This window comes from Palaemon carinicauda, unplaced genomic scaffold, assembly GCF_036898095.1.
Source record: "Palaemon carinicauda isolate YSFRI2023 unplaced genomic scaffold, ASM3689809v2 scaffold331, whole genome shotgun sequence".
Classification (NCBI taxonomy): Eukaryota; Metazoa; Arthropoda; class Malacostraca; order Decapoda; family Palaemonidae; genus Palaemon; species Palaemon carinicauda.
This window is the reverse complement of record NW_027170988.1, coordinates 53,554-79,588: the sequence shown is the minus strand read 5'-3', so window position 1 is coordinate 79,588 and position 26,035 is coordinate 53,554. Positions and strand designations below refer to the sequence as shown.

The 26,035-nt window shown below is 38.1% G+C and overlaps 1 protein-coding gene across 1 annotated transcript in view; it reads left to right on the top strand.

Annotated features, from left to right (window-relative positions):
• LOC137636576 (uncharacterized) overlaps positions 1-25,631 on the top strand; it is a 68,802-nt gene extending 43,171 nt beyond the window's left edge. The window contains exons 3-4 of the mRNA XM_068368969.1: positions 4,294-4,332; positions 25,592-25,631. Of these exons, the coding sequence (XP_068225070.1) occupies positions 4,294-4,332; positions 25,592-25,631 (79 nt within the window). The remainder of the gene's footprint in view (positions 1-4,293; positions 4,333-25,591) is intronic.
• Positions 25,632-26,035: the final 404 nt, after the last annotated feature.

Genomic DNA, 26,035 nt, shown 5'->3' with positions numbered 1-26,035 from the left:
TTGGTGTCAAGACAACTGTAGATAAATTAGGAACCATATACTCATCACCTTGCCTGATTCTAGTGATAATTGTATGATATGTGCTTCTGCTTTTAGTTGGACTTGTGAAAGGAAATAATCCTACCAAAAATTGCCAATACATATTTAATAAGTTTTTTATCCCTTCAATGCCTAATAACAAAGAATCCAGTCTTTTTATAGTTTATCTATGACATATCTGTTTTGATGTTGTTACTGTTTTTAGAATGATTTATTGTTAATTTGTTCTCCTCATTTATTTATTTCCTTATTTCCTTTCCTCACTGGACTATTTTTCCCTATTGGAGCCCCTGGGCTTATAGCATCCTGCTTCTCCAACTAGGGTTGTAGCTTGGCTAGTAATAATATTTATAATAATATCAAATGGTGCGTATGAAACTATTAAAAGGTTCACGTTTTTACCACTATGGACTTCAGTCTCACTCACTGAGGTTAGTGCTTGATGTAAAGTAACCGGCTAAATGGATGTTGTTCAGACATAACTTGTCAAATGATTTAAGTTAAGTACTTATTCCAGGTGTTTTAGATATAATTTTCCTTTGGTAACTTACATCCCAGGATGAATTACAAACATCTTGTTTCTTCAAGGAGTTCTTTCATAGCAGACATTGCTTTAAGGATATTATTTTATGTGTATTCTACTCTTGTAATGGTTTAAAGACATCTCTTGTCTCTTAGCAGATTCATTGTCCATGACCAGTGCTATTATTATTATTATTACTTGCTAAGCTACACCCCTAGTTGGAAAAGCAGCATGCTATAAGCCCAAGGGCTGCAGCTAGGAAAATAGCCCAGTGAGGAAAGGAAATAAGGAAATAAATATACTACGAGAAGTAGATAACAATTAATATAAGTTTTTTATGAACAGTAATATTAAGATAAATCTTTCATTTATAAACTATGAAAACTTTAAAGGAAGAGAAACAAGATGGAATAGTGAGCTCGAATGTACCCTCAAGCAAGAGAACTCTTACTCAAGACAGTGGAACACCATGGTACAAAGGCTATGGCACTACCCAAGACTAGAGGACAATGGTTTGATTTTGGATTTCTTCGTAGAAGAGTTGCTTACCATAGCTAAAGAGTCTCTTCTTGCCTTACCAAGAGGAAAGTAGCCACAGAACAATTACATTTTAGTAGTTAACCCCTTTAGTGAGTAGAATTGTTTGGTAATCTCAGTGTTATCAGGTGTATGAAGACAGAGGAAAATATATAAAGAATAGGCCAGATTATTTGGTGTATGTGTAGCCAAAGGGAAAATAAGCCATAACCAGAGAGAAGGATCTAATGTAGTTGTTCTCCAATGATCTTTGGCCCTTGACAAATTACTGTGGTTTTATTGTAGTCAAAATTAGCATTTTGTTTAATGCAATATAGATCCTATTACTTCACCTTATCATTAATTTTTTCCCAATCTCCATGAAACCGATTTGTTCCAAGGGACTTTTACGTGTTTTAACCCAGTCTGGTTTATACCAAGAAGAGATATAAAATTTCACCTAACCTGCCCAAGGGCTCTCATTATTGAGAAGATTGTCGGCTATTAATGCCAGCTTCTATTATTCCTATACTGAAGTAGGGTCGTATATTAATTCCAATGAATCGTGTGGTCTGGTACCATAAATTGCTACCAATGGGGCTTAAAAAGAATACATTTTGAAGGCCAAATAATTCATGTCATTTAGGAGAGGATGAGGATCTAAAGTCTTGCTTTGGTTAAGCTTATTGAAGCCACAGTATTAGGATGGTTCCGTATGTCAGTCAATATTGGCTCTGAAGTACAGTATACTTTCTCTAAAGTAAGAGTCAACAAGGATAGAGTACTTAAAACTTAAGTTTAGTCCCCACTTCACAAGAGACTTTTGAACATCTTTTATTATGTAAAAGAACTCTATAGTATTGTTATTACTAATCTACGTTTACCTTTCATTAGCTTAGAGACATTTTTGTTAGACACTATGACACCTATGGAATATGGGTTGTGATAGTTTGGCTTTCATTTTCTTATCATAGAGACCATATTGTATGATTAGGATATTTCCTTTGAACTAGTTATATTCTGCTCAAGGCATGTAGTGGCTTGAAATTAGTGGTTGCTCAGTGCTCATGACTTATAGATGTGTTATATGGAAAGGAATATTGATTAACAGCCATCTTTAGGTCAGTCTCAATCATCATCATAATCTCCTACGCCTATTGATGCAAAGGGCTTCAAATTAGAGTGACAAGAACTTTACGGGTTGAGGAAATGTCCCCGTAAATCTCGATGAAGTCACTGGCAGCAGGGTGATGTATTGGGTTTAAGGTGAGAGACGAGATGTCTTTTCAGCTTTTACTCCTGATGCCAGGTAGATGATTATACTGGAATTAGTAGGGACCGGCAAGGGTCCCTTGCCTTCATTGGATAGGCACTGCGAATCACAAGGCTATCCTTTGATGAATCTAGCCAGTGAATCCTTTACGGATTTAGTCAGTCTCAATAGCGTTTTCTTTTTTTTTTAAACTTATAGAATTCTACAGAAGTCATTATCTTCATCATCCAAGAGTTTTGTTTTTAATATATGCAAAAAAATAAGATTTTTATTCATATAAATATAGGGTCACTGATGTGCAGTGGTAGAATGCTAAACTGACATTTGAGATTTTTTTTGTATTCCCACTTTAGGCTCACACGATCCCCCCAGCCATGAATGGCTACTGTACCATGGTCTTCTACTGTCTTGGATTAGAGTTCTCTTGCTTGAGAGTACACTCGGGCATACTATTCTATCTAATTTCTCTTCCTCTTGTTTTGTTAAAGTTTATATAGTTTATATAGAATATTTTATTTTCCCTTTTTCCTTTCCTCAATGGGCTATTTTGCCTGTTGGAGCCCCTGGGCTTATAGCATCCTGCCTTTCTAAATAGGGTTTGTCACTTAGCAAGTAATAATAATAATAATAGCACAAAGGCAAGAGAGTAAGGAGCAAAGTAAAGTAGACTACTGTACCAAATCTGCGGCCCAGTATGTGCGTTTGTCTACAATTCATGTCGCCCACACCATTTGATGGTATAGAACTGACAATGACTTATGATATACCAATATAATTTTGTATTACATCTTTAAAACTATTTTGGTGCCACATTAGATAATCACTGCAGTCCTGTGAACTTTACATTGTCTACCTGTCCATCTACACTTCATCATGTAGTTTACTTGCTTATTTACAGCTAAGATACAGTTTGTATCAAGTACAAAATTGTGGTACAGGTTGATGAAAGCAAATACTGTACAAGAACTATTTTTTCAGCTACCTTATGCTTTATGCATTTCTGATTGGTGCAAACCATTTTTTCAAGCCCTTTGTGTATAAGTTAGTATTGTGACCCTAAGAAAAACTGCAATGTACACTTAAAATGGGAAGATATGCTGTAATGAATTTGTCAATGCTGTAGCAATGATGTCTATTAATATACAAACAGAAAATTTAAAAAGGTCCTCTAATAGGACATGATGCAACCTAAGCTAACCTAACCTAGTACTGTAGGTCATTGCTTACATTCTCTTCCAATTCTTCTCTTCTTCTGTCTAATTTCTTCCTTTTCCTTGTGCAACTTTTATAATAATTTCATTAGATTGTGTTTTATAAGAATGTTAGTAAATGTTTATGATCAGTACAGTATTTGGAATAAGATGTTGACACTCCATTATAATATTGTCGTTGCTTCCATTAGAATATTATAGTGGAAGATACCTTATTGATTATTAATATGTACAGTAAACGATATATAATGGTTTAATTTGAATTTGCTAATGTATTCTTCAGAAGTTCAAACTTTCTTTGAAATTTAAATGTTTACCAGGCTGACATAAGTCACTTCTCGTAGTTTATATAAGACATATCCATTTCAGTGTTGTTACTGATCTTAAGACATTTTATATTCATGATTCATTACTTCTCATATAGTTAATCATTTCCTTTCCTCATTGCACTGTTTTGACCTGTTGGAGCCCTTGGGCTTATAACTCCTTGCTTTTCCAACCAGGGTTATAACTTTTCTAGTTATAATTGTAATAATAATAATTATAACAATAACAATATTAGTAAAGATTTTAGGTCTTTTGCTTTGTGAAATGCATTATTAACTATGAGATTTGTTAGTTTTTGTTCAGATATATGAGGTAAAACTTTATATTGATTATTTTGTAATTGTTGAAATGGTTTGTATCTAAAGATGGTAGTGCTGTACTGAAAAATGATTTGATCTTTTCAGGTGTTTAAGGCCTCGGGAGAGCATCATGGCTATAAAAATGTAAGTACCATAAATGTAATAGTTTTTGACTAGGATAAGGTCATTTAGACTACACTCTTATCATTCTATCCCCATTATTATTAGCCATTAATAGTCCACTACAGAACAAAAGCCTCAGAAATGTCCTTCCACTCAAGTCTGTTTGTGGTCTTTCTGTGCCAGTCCACACCCACAAACTTTCTTAGTTTGTCGATCATTCATCTTTTCATCATTCCCCTTCTTCTTTTGCAATCTCTAGGGGTCTATTCTGTTATTCTTAATGCTCATCTATTATCTATCTTTCTCATCATATGCCCAGCCCATGTCCATTTCTTTTTCTTACATGTTAGAATATACTTTACTTTGCTCTCGTATCCACGTTGCTCTTTTTCTTTCTCTTAGAACTATTCCCATCATTCAGCAAAAAGTTTATATCCACGTTGTTTACTGGCCTTGAGTCCACAAGGTTTTCACCATAGTCCTTAGTGACATGAGATGTCTTGTAGAAGAAAACAGATAATTGCAGGGATGGAGAAATAAGATTCTGAGTCATAAAGTTTTCATATTCCATACAGCAACAGGGTATAAACAATGGTGCTCTGCAAGGCAAGCAGCTTGTGCGAGGATGTGTATGCACAGAGTGCTGACAGTGCAACTTGTGCACATGCGTTTGTAATGGACAACATTTATAGAATTAACCCTTTTACCCCCAAAGGACGTACTGGTACGTTTCACAAAAGCCATCCCTTTACCCCCATGGACGTACCGGTACGTCTTTGCAAACAAATTCTATATTTTTGATAATTTTTTGAGAACATTCAGGCATTTTGCAAGAGAATGAGACCAACATGACCTCTCTATGACAAAAAGTAAGGCTGTTAGAGCAATTTAAAAAATATTTACTGCAAAATGTGCTGGGGAAAAAATAACCCCTTGGGGGTTAAGGGTTGGAAATTTCCAAAGAGCCTGGGGGTAAAAGGGTTAAAGGATGCATTCAAAGAGTTATCTTGAACATACTAAGTAAGTTACTGTACATATAGTGAACTATTATGTATTAGTGTGCAAAGCAAATAACATACAGTGAATTTATGAAGTATGGAAGTACAAAGCAAGTTGCATAAGTGGCATGTGAGCTTTGTACACTATCTAGGTTTGTTTAAGCTTTGAGATCTGCAGGGAGTTTTAGAGGACATTGACGACTTACCATGTCAAGACTAGGGACCACAAGGGATCATATTTGGGAACTTAATTGGGACTGGGCACCGGATATAAGAATTGATGTTTCTGACGGAGCGCTCAGCTGCTTGAGAGCAAATCTCTTACTCACATGATTGCTCTTCAGTAGTGACTTTTCTGATCGTGGTCCATCTGTGTGATGCTCGGTCCTGTCGGCAGCCGTGTTTGCCCACATTCAGCTTGGACAGGGGACAGGTGGGGCATCATAGTAGCATTGCACCTGGGCATCTCTGGCAGCAGCTCAGCAGTCACAGTCATGTGTGTTTTCCCTAGCCAACTTTCCATGGACGACTGAGGATGAGCGGACACACATTACACAGAGAAGATGACCATATAGTACCTGAGCAGGAGAACGACCAGAATGGTTAGGCATGTTTCATAACTCGAGTAGGCCACATTCAAAGGCCCTCCAGTTGTATCCTTAAGGGGCCATTTTGAGGATCTAAGTGTTTAACAGCATTGAAAGGTGCAGTGGTTTGCGGACTGTGGCCAGAGGTAGCACCCAAACAGCCTAGTGTCCAAATGCCGACCACAACCCAACGTTCACTACACAAAAAATATACTACGGTGGAATAACCAAAAAATCTAGGTAACAGGTCAAGAGAACGGAGCACTGGGCACCACCCCTTGATTTATACTGGGCAAGGGGACCCAGCTAGAATCTTACTTCCTTTCTAAATTCCCTTTCCTTGGGCTAGCTGGATTAACATGTAAGATGACCGTTGATTCATTTCTGAGAAGTTAGCAGCATTTATAGATATAGCTCTATATTCTTTAGGTAAGATGGTTTTAAACTTGGGAAAAAAAATATCAGAACATTAGGTGAAAGGGAAAGAATTCTTTTATACTGACAATGGGACACAGTGTGAAAGGAAAAAAATTATGATAAATGACTTATTAGAAAGATTAAAATAAACAGTAGCTGAGAAAAGGGACAGCAATGGGGTACTATGAACATCGTGAACACCCTTCAGTATGTTCTCAGCTGGAGTACAGCCAATCTCAATGTGGTGGGAATGGTTGCAGCTGAGAACTGCTCGGGATAAGTACTGGTCCCATTTCCGAGATTCCCCAGAAATCACCCTCAGTAACTCACCAATGGTACGATTCACCTGATCCACTGCACTGTTACTAGAGGGTTTATACGGAGTTGTTTTCACATGTACAACATTGTACTGCTCCAACAACTCAGTAAATTCCTGGGAAATAAACTCAGGGCTGTTATCAGTCAATATCCGGACTGGAACACGAGGAATAACAGGAAAAACTCGGTCTTCAAGCGCCTGCCATATCGTACTGCTCCTCTTATTCCTTATGGGTACTGTTGTCTCCCACTTGGAATAATGCTCAACTACCATCAGACACCCAGTAAAACCAGTACTGGTTGTTGGGAGACTCACAAGATCCATAGCAACCAATTCAAAGGGAGAAGAGGTCACTATTTTCAAGGTCAGCGGGGCAACCACCTCCCTTGAGACCTTACAAGTCTGACATTCCCAACACGTCCGGCACATATCTCTGATCACATTAATCAAAGATCTGTGCCAGATGAGTCGACGGAGCATTGCAATCATTTTTCCAATCCCCCAGTGATCATTCTGGAGGTGTGTCTCGGCAACTAGGTCAATCAGGACATTGAAGGTGACTACTGGGACTACTGAGCCATCTGGATTCCGCTTCACTAGCAAACCCTGGTGTACTTCCAGGTCCGACAAACATCTCCTTTAGGGTAGTTAGGAGCGTGGAACTCGAGATGCAGGAACCCCAGAGTAGATCATCTCAATGACAGATTGAATCTGTCAGTGATCTCCTTGGATCTTGGACACCTGACTAAAAGACAGAAGAGCATTTCCGGAGAACACTCCCCGATCAGGTTCAGGATCAGTTACCTTCATAACAGTGGTCTCGGTATGCAGGGAGGAGACTGAGAGTACCTTGAGAGACAACTTAGGAGCAGCAGTATGGTCATACACCAACTGTTCTCGGGGTGAATCCAGTGTCAGGTAGGCTGCGTCCAGTAGATTTCTACCAAAAACAAAACAAAAGTTAATGTCTTTGGCAGCTACCACTGCATAGTTAAACAGCGGTAGCCTCCACCCGGTAGACACTTCACCTCTAACTGGACATAGCCTAGAATGCTGATGCAGGAACCAGTCAACCCCTCTAACTGTTCTCCTGACAGTACCTTGTACTTTATGCCAAGTTGGCTCAGTACAGACTCGCTTACAAGACAAACCTGTGCTCCTGTATCAACAAGAGCACAAAATAAGGTCTCCTGAATCATTACTATACCTACTGCCAAGTGTTGAGACACATGGGTACAACTGGACTGACGAGGTGCCTTTTTGTCACATACCGGATTACAGGACAATCCTCCGGCGTTTCCTGATCATCAGTGTCCAAGCCTTCAGCATCAGGCACACGAGATTTTACCTCTGCTTATGGCCCAGAATCACGTCAGATGGAGGGACGTAATTGTGGAGCTCAATCAGAGGGTTAAAATGCACTCCAGACAGACACTGAAGATGCACACATTGAGGCTCAGTCACCCTCACCCGAAGCATCAACAAACAACTGCAAGGGCTTAGCATCAGCGGAGTAGTCAGATTATGACAACATAATGTCCTCCTTGATTAGTTCCTTCAAGTGCACAAAGGCACCGTCCATTTCAGCAGTCCACTTCAGTTTCCTAGTCCCGTGGGATTTTCGTCCTCCAGTCTTCGCAGATAATGGTTTGGCTATCTGTGAGCACATGGGGATAAACTTCCGTTGGAAGTTTACCAGTCCCAGGAATCCCTGTAGCTCACGCACAGTGGTCGGTCTAGGGAAGTCCTCCACTTTCTGAATGTATTCTGGTAGCTTACGCATACCAGAACGTCCAACCAGATGACCAAGATACTGGACCTCGGCTTGAACCCAAGAACACTTCCCGAGTTTTATCTTAAGTCCGTGCTTCTGGAGAGTAGCCAAAACTCATTCTACCAGTTTCAGGTGTTCCTCGAAAGACGACCCAAGTATCAAGATGTCATCAATGTAGACAACCACCTTGGCTTTTGGGAACTCTTAGAGAATACTCTGCATTTCTCTCTGGAACACTGCAGGTGCATTTTTCAGACGAAACGATAAGCGTCTGAACTGCCAGTGTCCAAAGGCGATAGAGAAAGCCGTGTATTCTTTACTGTCCTCTGCCAAAGGTAACTGGTAGTATCCACGAACCAGGTCAAAGGTTGTAAAGTATTTGACTCCTTGAAGTCCAAATACGGAATCCGCCATGTTAGGCATCGGGAACTTATCAGAGACAGTCATCTTATTCAGTCTACGGTAGTTCACACATAAGCGTATACTATTGTCCTTTTTCTGGACTGGAACAGTGGGTGAAGACCAAGGAGAGATGCTGGGTTCAGTGGTCCTTCTGAGAAGAGTCCAGTTCGTCGGAGATAGACAGATTGTCTATCTCTTCCAATACGCTCAGTTCAGGAGTCAGGTCACTCTCCTGTGCTATCAGGCAGGATAGAGGAGCATCCACCATTACTATGGCGAACACCTTCCCCAAGAGATCGCCCTTCTTGATCTTGGCAGTTTCTTCAAATGAACCCTTGATTAAAACCGAGGCTTTTCCCTCCTTCAGTTCGAAGATGCCAGGGATTGCTGTAACTTTCCTTGACAGACCGGGGCTTATGATGTCGCCATCATAATACATTTCCGGCCAACAATTGGTTGGACAAGCAGGGCACCTAAGAGAGGTGTCAAGTCCCTTAGGAAAGTTTACTGTAACTGGAACAAGTACTGGCTCAATACTGGCAATCCTCATTGAATTGGCTGCGTGGACCTCAAGTGCGTAAAGCACTTGCTGACAACAGGCTCCACGTATCGGGACATAATACTCCCAAAGAGGCTCTTGGGGAGTACTGCCAACGCTCAGCCGATTTTGGGCTCCGTCAACTATCACCCCATTTGCACTCAAGAACTGGTAACCAAGTACGTAGTCCCTGAAGGCACTACATGGAACACTCGGGGTGAATGTCATTCCATGCAGTATAGGGGTCAACAGTACAGTACCTAAGGTCTTAGGTCCTGTTTGTCCTAAACTCTTCAGACCAATGGTGTTGGGTACCATCTGCAGCTGGTAATCCTGCACAACTCTCGATGAGAGGAGGTTGACCTCAGCTCCGGAGTCAATGAGAGCATTCAACGCTCCCGATGGAAAATCAGACAGTCACTGGGGTTTAGGGTTAAACAGGACCTAACACCTTAGGTACTGTACTGTTGACCCCTATACTGCCTGGAATGACATTTGCCCCGAGTGTGCTCCATGTAGTGCCTTCAGAGACTATGGCTGAGCACGTAGTGCTTGGTTACCAGTTCTTGAGTGCAAATGGGGTGATAGTTGACGGTGCCCGAAATCGGCTGAGCGTTGGCAGTACTCCCCAAGAGCCTCTTTGGGAGCATTATGTCCCGATACGTGGAGACTGTTGTCAGCAAGTGCTTTATGCAATTGAGGTCCACGCAGCCAATTCAATGAGGATTGCCAGTATTGAGCCAGTACTTGTTCCAGTTACTGTAAACTTTCCTAAGGGACTTGACACCTCTTTAAGGTGCCCTGCTTGTCCGACCAACTGTTGGCCGGATATGTATTATAATGGCGACATCACCAGATATAAGAATTGACGTTTCTGACGTAGCGCTCAACTGCTTGAGATCGAATCTTTTACTCACGTGATCAATCTCCAACAGTGACGTTCCTAATCTTGTCTCATCTGTGGGATTTTGGGTCCTGTAGGCAGCTGTGTTTGCCCACATTCAACCTGGGTAGGGGACAGGTGTGGGAATCACAGTTGCATTGCACCTGAGCTTCTCTGGTAGCAGCTCAGCAGTCACTGGCATGTGCCTTTTCTTGCCCAAATTTCCATGGACGACTGAGGATGAGCACACACACATTACAGAGAAGAAGATCGTATAGTACCTGAGCAGGAGAACAACCGAATGGTTAGGCATGTTTCGTAACTCGAGTAGGCCACATTCAAAGGCCCTGCAGTTGTATCCTTGAGGGGCCATTTTAAGGATCTAAGTGTTAAGCAGCATTGACGGCACCCTCAAAGTGTCCATTTGACTGCAGGTAGTGTGGCGATATAGTTACGTATTTGGTGTACACTCCAACGCTCTATAAAGTCAGCAAACTGTATGCTGGTAAACTGGCATCTTCCATTGGTGACTAGACACAGGGGAACATCAACCTCTCTGAAGTAGTGGCAGAAGTGCAGTATGGTTCAGGAGGCAATCGTGTCATCTTTGTAAAGAATTACTTTGGACCAGCCAGGGAGGTGGCCAGCGACAACGAGGGATTTTCCGGCTACCTGGAAGAAGTCCAAATGGCTTTGATGGGTGATAGTCATTGTGAAGAAGCTCCTGTTGTTGTCTGAAATGTAGGACTTGGCATGGATTGCAGGCAATGACCATGTTGGCAATATCAGTGTATATTCCAGAAGACAATTTGTCATGCTTAGTGTTTGGTAGACTCTGCACCTCGTTGTCTGTCATGGAATTTGGCGAGTGTGTGGTAACATAAAGCTGCAGGAACTAGTATGTTTGCGCTCCATTGAGCATGAGGTCGCCATCAGTAGAGAGGGCTTCTCACAACTTCCAATACGGTAATAAAAAAGCATACAGTTTGTACCGATTTGTGGGGAACCCAGACATGATGCAATCTCGAAGGTGAACATAGTGAGGATCGGCCTGTGCTGCTGTCAACATATCTTGCAGGGTCTGGTCAGCATTGATAGTTGGGGTATCCACTTCTTAAGAAGCTATTACTGTGCAGTGCAATGTTGATGACAAACCTGACGCGTGATGTTACCTCAGTACAGCAAATCGTATCTTCGGATGTGGGGTAACTGACTGGTGCTAGGGAGACTGCATCTCGAATCCATATTTTCCGACGTGCTACAAAGTAGTACTGTGAATAACTACTGTGTTATGTGCTCCTTCACTCTCTGAAGCTGCGGATTTTCAACAATGTTGATGGTGTAACTGTTGATTGTGGACACTAGTGGAAAATGATCAGTTTGCAGTGTGAAGGTTGGCAGTCTTAGGAGATACAGGGGCATTTTGTGAGGACCCAAGTGTCTCTAGCTCTATTGATGGATACCTCGTCTTGTCATCTGTGAAAAAGCAGGATCCAATCCAGACTTCTCAGAGGCATCTGTTATCATGAACCAGTAAGAGGACATAACCTATCACGTAGAGATGAGATGCATCGGTCTGCAAAATCATTGGCAGGGTTGGGTTAAAAGAGATCTGAACAAGTGGGCTTGAGAGTTCATGCTTCACAGGGTTGAAGTCCTGGTTGTGAAGGCTTGGGCGAAGGAGCTGTGTTGTCATGGCAATATCTGGGGATATCTCTGCCATTTGGTTTACTAACCACATGAAGGAAGGTTCAACCGTCAGGTTGGACGCTGGGTGGAAGTCTTGCAGAGCCGTATCTCATCCTGGATTTGCAGTTATTCTTTCTTCAGGAAGGGTGAAGCCGCAAAAACTCACTTGTGGCTTATGCCACTGTGAACTTGTCTCTGTTGAAAGTGATGCCATTCTTTTTGGCAGTGACTGTGTAGTTCATGGATCATGTGGTAGTATGTTGGTAGGCCATATTCAAAATGAGAATGTCAGTTACAAGCTTGACATACTGTACTTCTTCATGCCTTGGAGAGTTGGGTTACTGCGGTAACAATAAGCATCGCTGGTGGCAGTGCAATTCTGGAAAGATCCGTATGGTGTAATAGAAGTCGTCAGGTGTCGGTCACTCTCTGCTAGCTCCATCTGCCGGTAGCCATGTAGAGCGTCCTTGGTGGTGAAGAATTTGGCATAGTCAGCAGGGTGAACAACAGCTATGGGCGCATGTGAAGTGCAAGCTGGTCGGGAGGCTTATGCGTTCAGCGTGGTGAGATCCACTGTGATGCTAACTTCTTTGGTTTTCATGATGACTGGAGAGAGGCACCATTCCAATGGTTTGCTTCCTCAATCTTAATGAGTGGTTGATGGCCCATGGAGTCTAGTTCATTCTTGACAGGTTTTCAGAAAGTGTGGGTGATTTGCTGTGAAGCATTTATGGCAAATAGGGCTGCATCTTCTTCGAGGAGAATTTTCATGGGAGCGCCTGCTATCAGCCTTATTGAAGCTGCTTTAAGGTCCTCCTTAGATATGAATTTGAAAATTTGGAGGAAATATTTTCGGGCCTTGGCAGGGGTCATGTTGGCATGGAAGGGTAGCTCCTTACATCGCTTAACAAGGACGACCTACAGTGAACCCTCGTTTATCGCGGTAGATAGGTTCCAGTCGCGGCCGCGATAGGTGAAAATCCGCGAAGTAGTGACACCATATTTACCTATTTATTCAACATGTATATTCAGACTTTTAAAACCTTCCCTTGTACGTAGTACTGTTAACAAACTACCCTTTAATGTACAGAACACTTAATGCATGTACTACAGTACCCTAAACTAAAACAGGCACAAATATTAAAGGTGATTTTATATCATGCATTTCCTAAACATGCTAAAAAGCACGATAAAAAATGGCAACCAATGTTTTGTTTACATTTATCTCTGATCATAATGTATAAACAAACTGGAGGTAGAGCTTTGCTTATTACCCAGACATATTTCCCATACTTTTCCCTTAGAACTACTGTACATCACATCTTCCTACTTAGATATATATATATATATATATATATATATATATATATATATATATATATATATATATATATATATATATATATATATATTACTGTATATATATGGGTTATGGAAAAAATCCGCGAAGTGGTGAATCCGCGATGGTCGAACCGCGAAGTAGCGAGGGTTCACTGTATATGATGGTTCGTGGAAAGCCTTGCGGGATGATGGCCAACTCCTTGCAGTTTTCATATGACATGAGTGGTATCAGAATACCTTTGTGGACTATAATTTGGTGAGACAGGAAGGAGAAGGACAGGGTGGCCTTAATGGTACCTGAAGCCGTTGTTATTTTTATTCATCTGCCGTAGGTATCATCGAGATGGCAAGAAGCTGTAGTTCATTCCAATTGCTGGGGGCCCATCACTTGTATATTGGCTCATGTGTCTGGAAGCATTATAATCTTGGATGTCTGGGTGATGCTGAGGGGCAAGTAGTTGTGGAAAGGGTATCTACCTTGTGACAATTGGAGGGCTTGCTAGAAGGGGATGTGGCACTTTTTGGCGCTCATCTGTTGTCGGCAACATCTGTTATAGTGATTCACTTAGACGTAGTGTCTGTTTGTGACCTTGTTGGCAGGGCACTTAAGAGTCCTTACCAGTGTTCCTTACAGGTAGTTTCTTCATACACTGTTGGCGGCTGGACACTTTTCTGCAGAGCCATGCTTCTTTGTGCAGGAGGGGCAATAAGTGTGCCTGTAAGGGGTGGGTTGTGAAGTAGCACCTCTGCTACCATGACCTTTGGTTTTCTTTGTAGGTAGAGATGGTACTCAGTTTAGGAGGGGCACGTAAGGCTGTGGTGGCTGTCAATGTCACCTCATAAGAGCGACATTCGTTCACTGTGGTGATCAATGAAGCTGAAGCGTTCAGGCCAATTAGCTCTTTGTCCCTGACTCCCATGATTAGGATCATTTTACCTTGAGACTCTTTGCAATCAGCAGAATGTCCAGGACAGATGTCCATATCCTTTGTTACGTTCTTCAGTCAGATGCAGAAATAGCTGAAACTTTCCTTTTCCTTCTGTTTTGCGGGAAAGCAGGTTTCTATGTCGTAAAGCTTCATTCTGCAAATTCTTTGTGTTCCTGGAGAACATTGAGGTCTTCCACGCTCTGATACGTATCTGGTGGTATGTTGAATATGTATTTGAGTATTCTTTGAGTCTCCAGGCTGAGGCACATGCAAAGTTGTATTAATTGCTTCCTGTAATAATTATCAAGTCCACCATCATGCTGTAGTTATCATAGTGTCTACGCTATTCCGTAAATCTGATATGTGGCGTTGGGACATAAGGGCGGTGGTGTCTGACAATGGGCTTCTGTGAGGGTGGTGGCTGGTTGGGCAATGGCTGTGAGGATTGTGTGGGAAGATTTTGTTAGTCCACTAGTGTTGCTTGCTGGTGGGAAGGGCTGACCATGAGTAGCTGCAACATGGGGAAATGCTGTTATTCCTAATTTCTTCTTAAGTTTTCTTCTTGGCAGTTGTCTTCTCTTCAACGTTGATCCTCCTCTCACCGACATGCAGCCAACTCAGACTGTTGAGATTCCTCCATATATTTGAGCTTTAAATCCCCACCTGAAGCTTTGAAAGGCAGTATATTCAGATGTGGTGAGAACAAATGTGTGGGTAACACCATTGCAAAATCTGGTAGGGTTCCAGTGTATTGGTGAGACTGAGTGTGAAGCCAACTGGCAGCCATCAGTGTCCTTGTTGTGTTGCATATCCCTAGAATTGTCTTGATGTGTGGTAGAAGCCATTATGGTTCATTTTAAGCTGCATCATTCCCATTTTAAAAGAAGAGAAGAAAAGATGAGAGAGAATTTGTATATTTGTAATCTTAAAATCAACTGTAGCAGAGATTAGCAGCCACAGGAGGGCTCTCGGAGGGGGTGGGCACAGACAACTGACCATTGAGACGCATACTGAGACGCAATGGGTAATGTGTGTTCAGTGATGAGAGAGAATGACCACACATTGGAGTCCAGAGCTTGGTGGAAGTGGAGGGATCTCCAGAATGTTTGGAAAGGGACATAAGAAAAATACTACCCACTAAAATCAAAACACTAACACCACACTGCACTGGCACTGCATCATGTCACAAACACCACACCAACACTGTGAGATCCATATGCTATCATAAGCTGTGTTCTGGGGAGGATACTACAGTGTTTGGGCTTGTCTGACTAATGTTCTGGTGTGCATCTCTTCGGATGATACTGGAACTGAAACCAGACACTTTTTCTTTTACTTTCATGATGTGCTAGCTGTTCAGTTGTTTGCTTTTATGCAATTTTTTCACCCAGAGAACTATTTTTGTCTTCTAAGATGATATTAAAAGTTCCTTTGGAACTTAAAGGGTTATACTTGCAACAAATGTTTTCATTTAGTCTTTTTATAGTTTATTTATGAAAAATCTCTTTTAATGTTTCTACTACTCTTAAAATATGTTATTTTAATTGTTAAGTACTTCTCATGTAGGTTTTTATTTCCTTTTCTCATTGGGCTATTTTTCCCCTTTGGAGCCCTTGGGCGTATAGCATCTTACTTTTCCAACTAGGGTTGTAGCCTAGCTATAATAATCGCAATGATAATAATAATAATAAAGATAATAATAGTAATGATAATAATAATAATGAAAATAATAATAGTTCTATGATAGGTTATTGCTGGAAGAGATGTTGTTTAGTAGCTTTAGTAAGATGCAATTTTCAAGACTTGATTTTCATTTTGATAAATTGTTCTGCCTGTTTAGTGTACAGTAGTCAGGTTAGGTTAGGACTTAGGTCCATGAACTAAGGTTGTATGCGGGTAAGATAAGCTGGCCTTATGTCAGCTTCTTCTCTTGGTCCAGGAGCATCCCATAACTATAAAGGACCTCTTGAGAAAAGGCATTCATATTCCCTAAATGGGATTTTGACATTTAGCCAGATTTTGACTTTTAACCATATTTTGATGTTTTACCAGATTTTGACATTTAGCCAGATTTTGACATTTAACCAGATTTTGACATTTAACTAGATAGTGACATTTAGCCAGATTTTGGCATTTAACCAGAGTTTGACATTTAACCAGATTTTGACATTTAACCAGATTTTGACATTTAGACAGATTCTGGCTTCTATGGTATTGGATAGATGCAAATCTGCATATAGCAGCTATTTCTTTTGCCAAAATACCAAAAATTGCAGAGTTCATTCGCTTCTATTGCATTTTAGTCTGAAATACTACCACTAGAGAGTTACTGGGTCCTTTAACCTGCCAGAAAATACTACATTGGAGCCATCTCTCTGGTTACGGCTCATTTTTCTTTTGCCTACACATACACTTAATAGTCTGGCATATTCTTTCTACATTCTCCTCTCACCTGACAACATTGAGATTACCAAATTATTCTTCTTTAGCTATGGTAAGCATCTCTTGTAGGAGAAGGACACTCCAAAATGAAACCATTGTTCTTTAGTCTTGGGTATTGCCATAGCCTCTGTAACATGGTCTTCCACCGTCTTGGGTAGTGCCATAGCCTCTGTACCATGGTCTTCCACTGTCTTGGGTTAGAGTTCTCTTGCTTGAGGGTACACTCAGGCTCACTATTCCATCTAATTTCTCTTGTTTTGTTGAAGTTCTTGTAGTATATATAGGAAATATTTATTTTGATGTTGTTACTGTTCTTAGAATATTTTATTTTTCCTTGTTCCTTAACTCACTGGGCTATTTTCCCTGTTGGAGCCCTTGGGCTTTTAGCATCCTGTTTTTCTAACTAGGGTTGTACCTTAGCAAGTAATAATAATAATAATAATCATCATCATCAGTTGAACTTTTGAAGTTCAAACTTGCAGTGAATGTTTTTATATTGAACAGGCTGACATTTTAATGGTATTACCGTTCTTAAAATATGTTGTTTTAATTGTTCATTACTACTCTTGTTGTTTATTTCCTTTCCTCACTGGGCTGTTTTTCCTTGTAGGAGCCCTTGGGCTTATAGCATCCTGCTTTTCCAACTAGGGTTGTAGCTTAGCTAGAAATTATAATAATAATAATAATTTAGTATTTGTGTGAATAGGATCGTGATTAGTTTGTTTTCTTTAAAAGGAGCCACCCACTGTTACTAGCCATTGCAGTTGGGAATACATACACAGATATATATTGTATTGTGCATATAGTTATGCTTGTGTCTGTATGAATACATACACATACTTGAATGTGTATATACAGTATGCATATATATGAATGTTTTTATGCATTTATATGTACACATACATACACACACACTATATATATATATATATATATATATATATATATATATATATATATGTATGTATAAATGTATATATATTATATACATATAAATAGTGTGTGTTTGTATGTGTGTATGTATGTATGTTTGCACACATAGGCCTACCTATATCAACCATCTGAAAATATTGTATATAACGGCGTAGTATTTGCTAAAAAGCCAATATGCTCTAATAGCATTTAGTATAATTTAATTATAATTGATATCAGACAGGGTAAATGAAGAAAAATATCTATACTTTTCATAGATTAGATTGAAAGTTGATGTTATAGAATCTGGGTTACTCTAGTGATCTTTACACACACACACACACACACACACACACACACACACACATATATTTCGTTGTAATGAAGAAAATTGATCAGATCTGAAGAATAAAACGACATTTTAAAACATTAAAAAGGGCCATCGGCCTAAAGCTTCCTCCTGTCAGATGGAGGTGATGACGTCATAGTTTTGTTTCGGTTTTGTCGTAATATTAGGCTTACTGAGCTAATTAAGGGTGATATTATAATGAAATTAGTATTAATGGTTATATTAATTATTATAACGAGTTTGTGTAGTGTTTATTTCCTATTCTTAGAGATGTACACTTCGTGAATCGTATGATATAGTGGTTTCCAGATACCGAGAATTCGATTCAGTATTTAAAATCGGCCATAATTCTTATATGCAAGCTTTTTTATATACCTTATTCATAGGATTAATGTATATAAATATTGTGTATGCTCATTCTCTAAAGAATATGCCGGTATAATAAAAATTAAATTGATAAATGAGTAAAATTAGCGGACTTTTCGTCCAAAGCTGGTTCGATATCGGACATACAGACAGACAGACAGACAGACAGGACATTTCCGATCGCCAACTCAATGCAATTTGGCTTCTATTATACCGGCTTTATGCCTTCAATATTCTGAATTAGGCTTATATATATGGATTCCTGCCATAGAAAAACCTATTTTAGGAAGGAGAAATATGAAAATTAATGCCGATTTTATTTAAAATAATGACTCAAAGTTTCGAGGCGAAGTGATGTGGCATATTCTTTACAACAGTATAGGAAAATAGTACTTAAAAAAATTCCTGCTTCACAATCAAATATTTTTTTTATTATATTGAATTAGTTTTGATAAACATTCCATAAAAATACATTAACCTGTTTTATCAACAAGGTAATATGATGAAATAATTATTACTTTCAAAATAATAGTATTGGTTTAAGCTTTAATTACCATTAAATGTATTGGTATTATTATTATTATTATTATTATTATTATTATTATTATTAGCCAAGCTACACCCCTATATATATATATATATATATATATATATATATATATATATATATATATATATATATATATATATATATATATATATATATATATATATATATATATATATATATATATATATATATATATATATTAATCTTGTTTCTCAAATTTTTATGATTCCTCTAAAACTCATTTCCATTTCGAAACTTTACATTAATTGTGTTTTCATATCACATTTTTTTTTTTAGATACGTTTTCTTCCCACTTAGTAATTTGCCATCACCTTCAGTCAAATATTATTTCTCATAAATCATGTATTTTAGTTATTTCCATATTTTATTTACTTTCCTTACTGGGCTATTTTCCCTCTTGGAGTCCTTGGGCTTATAGCATCCTGCTTTTCAAACTAGAGATATAGCTTAGCTAGTAATAATAATAATAATTATTATAGATAGTAAAAATAAACTTCACAATTTTATAATTTTAATAAGCTTTCATACCAAATACAATGTTTTAGATATATATATATATATATATATATATATATATATATATATATATATATATATATATATATATATATATATATATATATATAAAGTACTGTACAGTATCTAAATCATCAGCATTCCTTTCACAGTACCAATCACTTTAAAAATCCTTTACCTTTTTCTCCTTTTCTCAAAATTTTCAATGATATTCTGAGAGTTAATTTAATTGATACCATGGATGATTTAGTATGAATTTATTTCCCAAGATTGATTGCATTCTTGCTGTTTCAAATTGCAACCTAGGTGTTTCTCCTACTCTCTGTACATCTGGTTATCAATACTTTGCAGTTTTGATTATATAATTAGTAATGTCATTACAATAGGTATAACTTTGATTGATTTGGCTTTTATTGAAATAAGTATTTTGAGTATTGTCTAAAGGGATGAATTACAATTTAATAGTATTTCATGTCATTCCACATGAACGTGATATCTGTTATACAAGTGTTAATGATGTTTGATTTGAGGGTGAAATACATTATTATTATTCATTGCTAAGCTACAACCCTATTTGGAAAAGCAGAGTGCTATAAGCCTAGAGGTTCCAACAGGGGAAATAGCCCAGTGAGGAAAGGAAACAAGGAGAAATTAAGTATTTTGAGAACAGTAACAACATTGGAATAGATATTTCCTATATAAACTATAAAAAACTTTAACAAAACAAGAGGAAGAGAAATAACCTAGAATAGTGTGCCTGAGTGTACTCTCAAGCAAGAGAACTCTAACCCAAGACAGTGGAAGACCATGGTACAGAGGCTATGGCACCCAAGAGTAGAGAACAATGGTTTGATTTTGGAGTTTCCTTTTCCTAGAAGAGCTGCTTACCATAGCTAAAGAGTCTCTTCTACCCTTACCAGGGGGAAAGTGGCCACTGAATGATTACAATGCAGTAGTTAACCCCTTGGGTGAGGAAGAATTGTTAATGATGTTTAATTTGAGGTTGAAATACATCAATGTAGCATTGTTGACTCTACCTTAATCTCACTTCAAATCAGTTTCCCTAATGTACAAAGATGAGACAGTAAATTAAGTGAGACTGAATTTCAGTGTGCCATCAATAGGGTTCTTTTCCTTCACTGGACATTTGTGCTAAATTAAGTGTATGTGCTGGCATCTGATAAAGGTTAAGGGTGTATGGATACAGTTCCAGTATTATCAGATTAGCCTAGATGCTCACCAGAACGTAAGCTGTGCCCGACCACAGCAGTGCCTCCTCCGTAAACAGCTTAAACTCATGGTCCTGTGCTGGAATCAATCTACCGCCATGCAAATGCTCGGCAAATACAGTACCACTGTACTAGCCAGGAGGCTTGTATGGTATTTATGTTGTTTAACAAATATTCTAGTTTTATACCCACCCAAATTATGAAAACAACATCAGGTCATACTGATTACCAAGTCACAGCCATTCTGATTACTAGGTCACAGCCATTCTGGTCTCACAACCTTGCTTAGGCTGCTGTTTTCTATTGAAATTGTCTATATTAGGTTGAATGCTTATTGCAAGTGTTCATAGGTAGTAGAGTCTAGCCTTTTCTTTATAGATTCTCCTCTGTCCTCATACACCTGACAACACTGAGATTACTAAAAAATTCTTCTTCGCTCAAGGCGTTAACTACTGCACTGTATTTGTTCAGTGACTACTTTCCTCTTGGTAAGGGTACAAGAGAGACTTTAGCTATGGTAAGCAGCTCTTCTAGGAGTGGGACACACTAATCTTGGGTAGTGTCATAGCCTCTGTGCCATGGTCTTCCACTGTCTTGAGTTAGAGTTCTGTTGCTTGAGGGTACACTCAGGCACACTATTCTATCTGATTTATCTTCCTCTTGTTTTATTATAGTTTATATAGGAATTATTTGTTTTAATGTTGTTACATTTCTTAAAATAGTTTATTTTTCCTTGTATCCTTTCCTCACTGGGCTATTTTCCCTGTTGGGGCCCCTGGGCTTATAGCATTCTGCTGTTCCAACTAGGGTTGTAGCCTCGCAAGTAATAATAATAATAATAATGATAATAATAATAATAATATTAATGTATAAGTCCAGATACACAGCTGTACATTTACAGACAGAGTTGATTCCATGGTTGTAGAGTTTGCCCTACTACTTTGGGACAGGTACAGTATATTCATTGTGGTTATGGAATCCATTCTGGTCCCTTTTCTACTGATCCCCATAGTTCATTCTGATGTTCAGGAAAAGGAAATTTAATAAATAAGAAGAACGATTAGGATATACTGTATAGTAGATTGATTCAAGGATCTGTAGCAGTTGGAAGAGCGTATTAGATCAATTCTACTTTGTTTTTCATATAAATTTCTAGTGTTTTGTAACATTTTGTGGGGTGTTCTCTTTCTTGCTTTTCATACGTACTGTATATTTATACAGTTGCTTTCTGCCTTTATTCAGATAATTAGGAGATTAGTTCATGTGACATGAATTTGTAAACTTAGTTTGCTGTATTAAAGGCATCTGTTTTTCTCCTTAAGATTCATCATATACAGGATACTGTATTTGTTATGTCTATGTATTATGATACAGTAGAATTGGTAACTTTGCCAAGGTGTGCTTATCAAAGTAAAGTGCATAGTGGCCACTTTCCTCTTGGTACGGGTAGAAGAGACTCTTTAGCTATGGTAAGCAGCTCTTCTAGGAGAAGGACACTCCAAAATCAAACCCTTGTTCTCTAGTCTTGGGTAGTTCCATAGCCTTTGTACCATGGTCTTCCACTGTCTTGGGTTAGAGTTCAATTGCTTGAGGGTGCACTCGGGTATACTATTCTATCTAATTTCTCTTCCTCTGGTTTTGTTAAAGTTTATATAGTTTATATAGGAGATATTTATTTTAATGATGTTACTCTTTTTTAGATATTTTATTTCTCACTTTTTCCTTGCATCACTGGGCTATTTTCCCTGTTGGAGCCCCTGGGCTTATAGCATCCTGCTTTTCCAACTAGGGTTGTAGCTTAGCAAGTAATAACAATAATAATACTGGGTTCTCCTTTACAGCTTAGTCTTGTAAGAAATTTTCTCCACTCTTTCCTACCTTGTGATCTATATAAAGATTCTTGTACATGTTAAAAGACAGATGGGAGTCCAGGGTCACTTGAGTTCCACGACCATTGGATGAAATCAGTCTTTGTGCATATACATGATACAATCTTGTCATTTTCTCCTGGCTTAAAAGCTTCATTCTTTTGTTATGGTAGTGGAAATAGCACTGGAAAATTGGTCCTTGATTATAGTGTACAGAAGTTTGTTATAAATTTTTCTATCTTCTATGTATCTTCAATAGTTGGAAGAACACATGAAAAATAACCTTTGGAGTAATATTGAAGAGCTTTGCATTTCATTCTGTTATTTTCTTTACATTTTTCTGGGTCTTAAGGTTATAGTATACACATTTTTTTTGGTTTATTTATGTATATAAATGTATGTAATTTGTTTATATTGAAATATTTTCTGATATTTTGGGATGATTAGGTCAAGTACAGCAGTATAACTTTCTTATACAGTCGTAAACTTTGTATGCTGTTGTAAGCAGCTTGTTTCACTATAAAGTATCAGTACATATCCCGGTGAAAAAAAGGTGGTTATGACTTCTGTATCTAATGTACAGTTAGTAACTTTGCTAGGATGTGTTTATTATAGCAAAGTGCAGAGTTACTGGGTGTTTCATTACAAGGTTAGACACACAGGGAATTCTCGTCTCTCTTCCTTCTTGTGGATTTTTATTGAGATTCTTAGCACACCCTGCCAGATATTGAAGGCCTTTATATTTGCCAAACTGCTTGTGGTATTAAGTGAAATATTTCTACAGACATCCTAATCACTTGGTTTACTTTATAATCTGATACTGTAGGATTAGAACTGTTTTGTAATACAGTGTTTGCTAATGTTAATATTCAGAGTTCAACGATGGAAGTAGGATTTTGACTTAGAATTAGCTGAAGAGGGCACAGTGCAAGCAATATGAGCTTTGTAAAAGTAGGCACTATACTTGTACGCAATATGGACTGTCAGAAAATCCTCCTTTAATGGAAGTGTATTAGATAATTGGTGAACTTTTGCAATCTTACTGGTTACTTTAGTTATTAATAGTCAACCTTACCTTTGTCTTCAATCTCTAGGCTTTTTGTCAAGACTTGTTTTCTTGAAGTTCCAATCAACATAACATATACATGGTAAGCAGCTCTTCCAGGAGAAGGACACTCCAAAATCAAACCATTGTCGTCTAGTCTTGGGTAGTGCCATAGCCTCTGTACCTTGGACTTCACTGCCCTGGGATAGAGTTCTCTTGCTTGAGGGTACACTCAGACACAATATTCTATCTTATTTCTCTTCCTCTTGTTGTTAATTATTTTATAGTTTATATATGAAAGATTTTTTTTTAATGGTTTTACTGTTCTTTAAATATTTTAATTGTTCATTACCTCTCTTATTAGTTTATTTAATTCCTTATTTTCTTTCTTGAATGGGCTATTTTCCCTGTTTGGGCCCCTGGGCTTATAGCATCCTGCTTTTCCACCTAGGGTTATAGCTTAGCAAGTAATAATAATAATAATAATAATAATACAGGATGGGTTGTGTATGTCATTGGAGAATGATGGAAGTAGGGAATACTCTCTTAGAGTTTAAACACTGATTCATCTTGGTCATATACATTTTGAGAAGATTGTCATTTAGAGTTTTCAGAAGTAAATTACTGTAATCATAGATAATTCATTAAAACAGCACTGCTTCCTATACTGAGTTTGAGTGCATTTAATACAGGCAATCAAGTAGAATGTGTTTATTCAAACTTCTGGGTCTCTTACCAAGATGATGATGATTTAGTACTGGTAATCTTCATAGCTAAAGGGATTAGTAATGTCTAATTCTCAACTTTTATGAAGGAGTTAGCTCTCTGGTAGTGTGTGATGTTAACCTTGCTCAATGCTTTCCTCCAGCCTTTTCCTTCTAAACAATTGTAAACTGCTTTCCAATCTGCATTTCATCGTGTAAGGGGACCAAACATCACTGAATGCAATCTTTGTAATGATAAAGGATTGTTATTGAATCAGAATAGTTGTGCTAAAAAGGGGTTGGTTGAAATTCATGAGCTTTCCCAGGATTCTCGTGTTTTTTAACACATTTCCTTATATGTATAATGAGTTATTTATGTGTAATGCATTTAAATTAAATATTGTGATGGTAAAAGTTTACTGTCATGTGTTTTGATATTAATCTCAATAGCAATGGGCCACTGAAACATAAGGGGACACAGAAAGTTGGGTTTAATTTGGAAGTGCAATATGTAGTTGTTCATTCCCTTATAAAATATATACAGGAGTACTGTAGTTGATACAAAATTGATATGAATAATTGAAATAAAAGTGACAGTGGTACTTTAAATATTATTAAGAATATAGTACATGTATGTACAATACAGCATGCAGTATTGATATTCTTGAAATAAATATTTGTTTAGTGACAAACTTTATAATAAATTCTATACTCTTTACTTTGACTTTGTGATATCACACATTGGCCTGATTTGCTGCACATGATACCTTCTCCATACATGAGTTGGACTTTACCTCAGCCTTAGCTCATAAACAGTACAGTATATTGGTTACAAATTCTCATTTACCAAGTAAATCGTAAGAACCTATCTAAATACAACCAGGTTGATTACATAAATTGAAACATTCCTTAACTATGTCAAGTTGAAGGACCTCAATGTGTGCTGATGGGTATGACTACTACCTCTCTCCCTACCCTAGGGATGCGGAGAGGTAAGCAGGAATTAAAATGCACATATACTTACACACACACATATATATATATATATATATATATATGTATATATATATATATATATGTATATATATAAATATAAATATATATATATATATATATATATATATATGTGTATATAATATTTATTATATATTTAACCAGACACCTGGCTCATTATTATATAGGGGAGATTACACACTGTATATTATGTAGTAGTGCCTTTTTTTTCTGCACATTGTTCTAGTAGTTTTCTTCCATGCCATATCTGGCTTCCATATGGATGAGGTATTTTAAATAATCATAATAATAATTGTGATGTGACTATTTTGAATGCAATGATCATCAAAAGTGAATAGGATTTTATATTGACACATTGGAATAATGTTTTCTCTTCTCTTCCAACAGAACGGCCACTGGGGTTACTAATCAGCCTGGCATCATGTGAATGGTAAGTACATGACATCTTCTGTATTCATTCATTGATTTGCTTCTCATTATAGTTAGCAAATATAATTGCCCAACATATGGTACATTTAAATTCATAAACAAGTTAGGGGTTGAAACCTTAGCCCAGGTGGCCTATTTGGTAACGTCCCTGCCTGGTGGATCGCCAGACTGGGGTTAGAGTTCAGCTCAAACTCTTTAGTTCCTTTAGTCGCTGCAACTACACTATCCTTTTTAGCTAAGGATGGGGGTTTTTGGGAAGCGTATAGATCTAGCACCCATTGCCTGGCCCTCCCTGGTCCAAGCTTGGATGGAGAGGGGCTTGGGCGCTGATCTTGTGTATATATGGTCAGTCTCTAGGGCATTGTCCTGCTTGCTAGGGCCATGTCACTGTCCCTTGCCTCT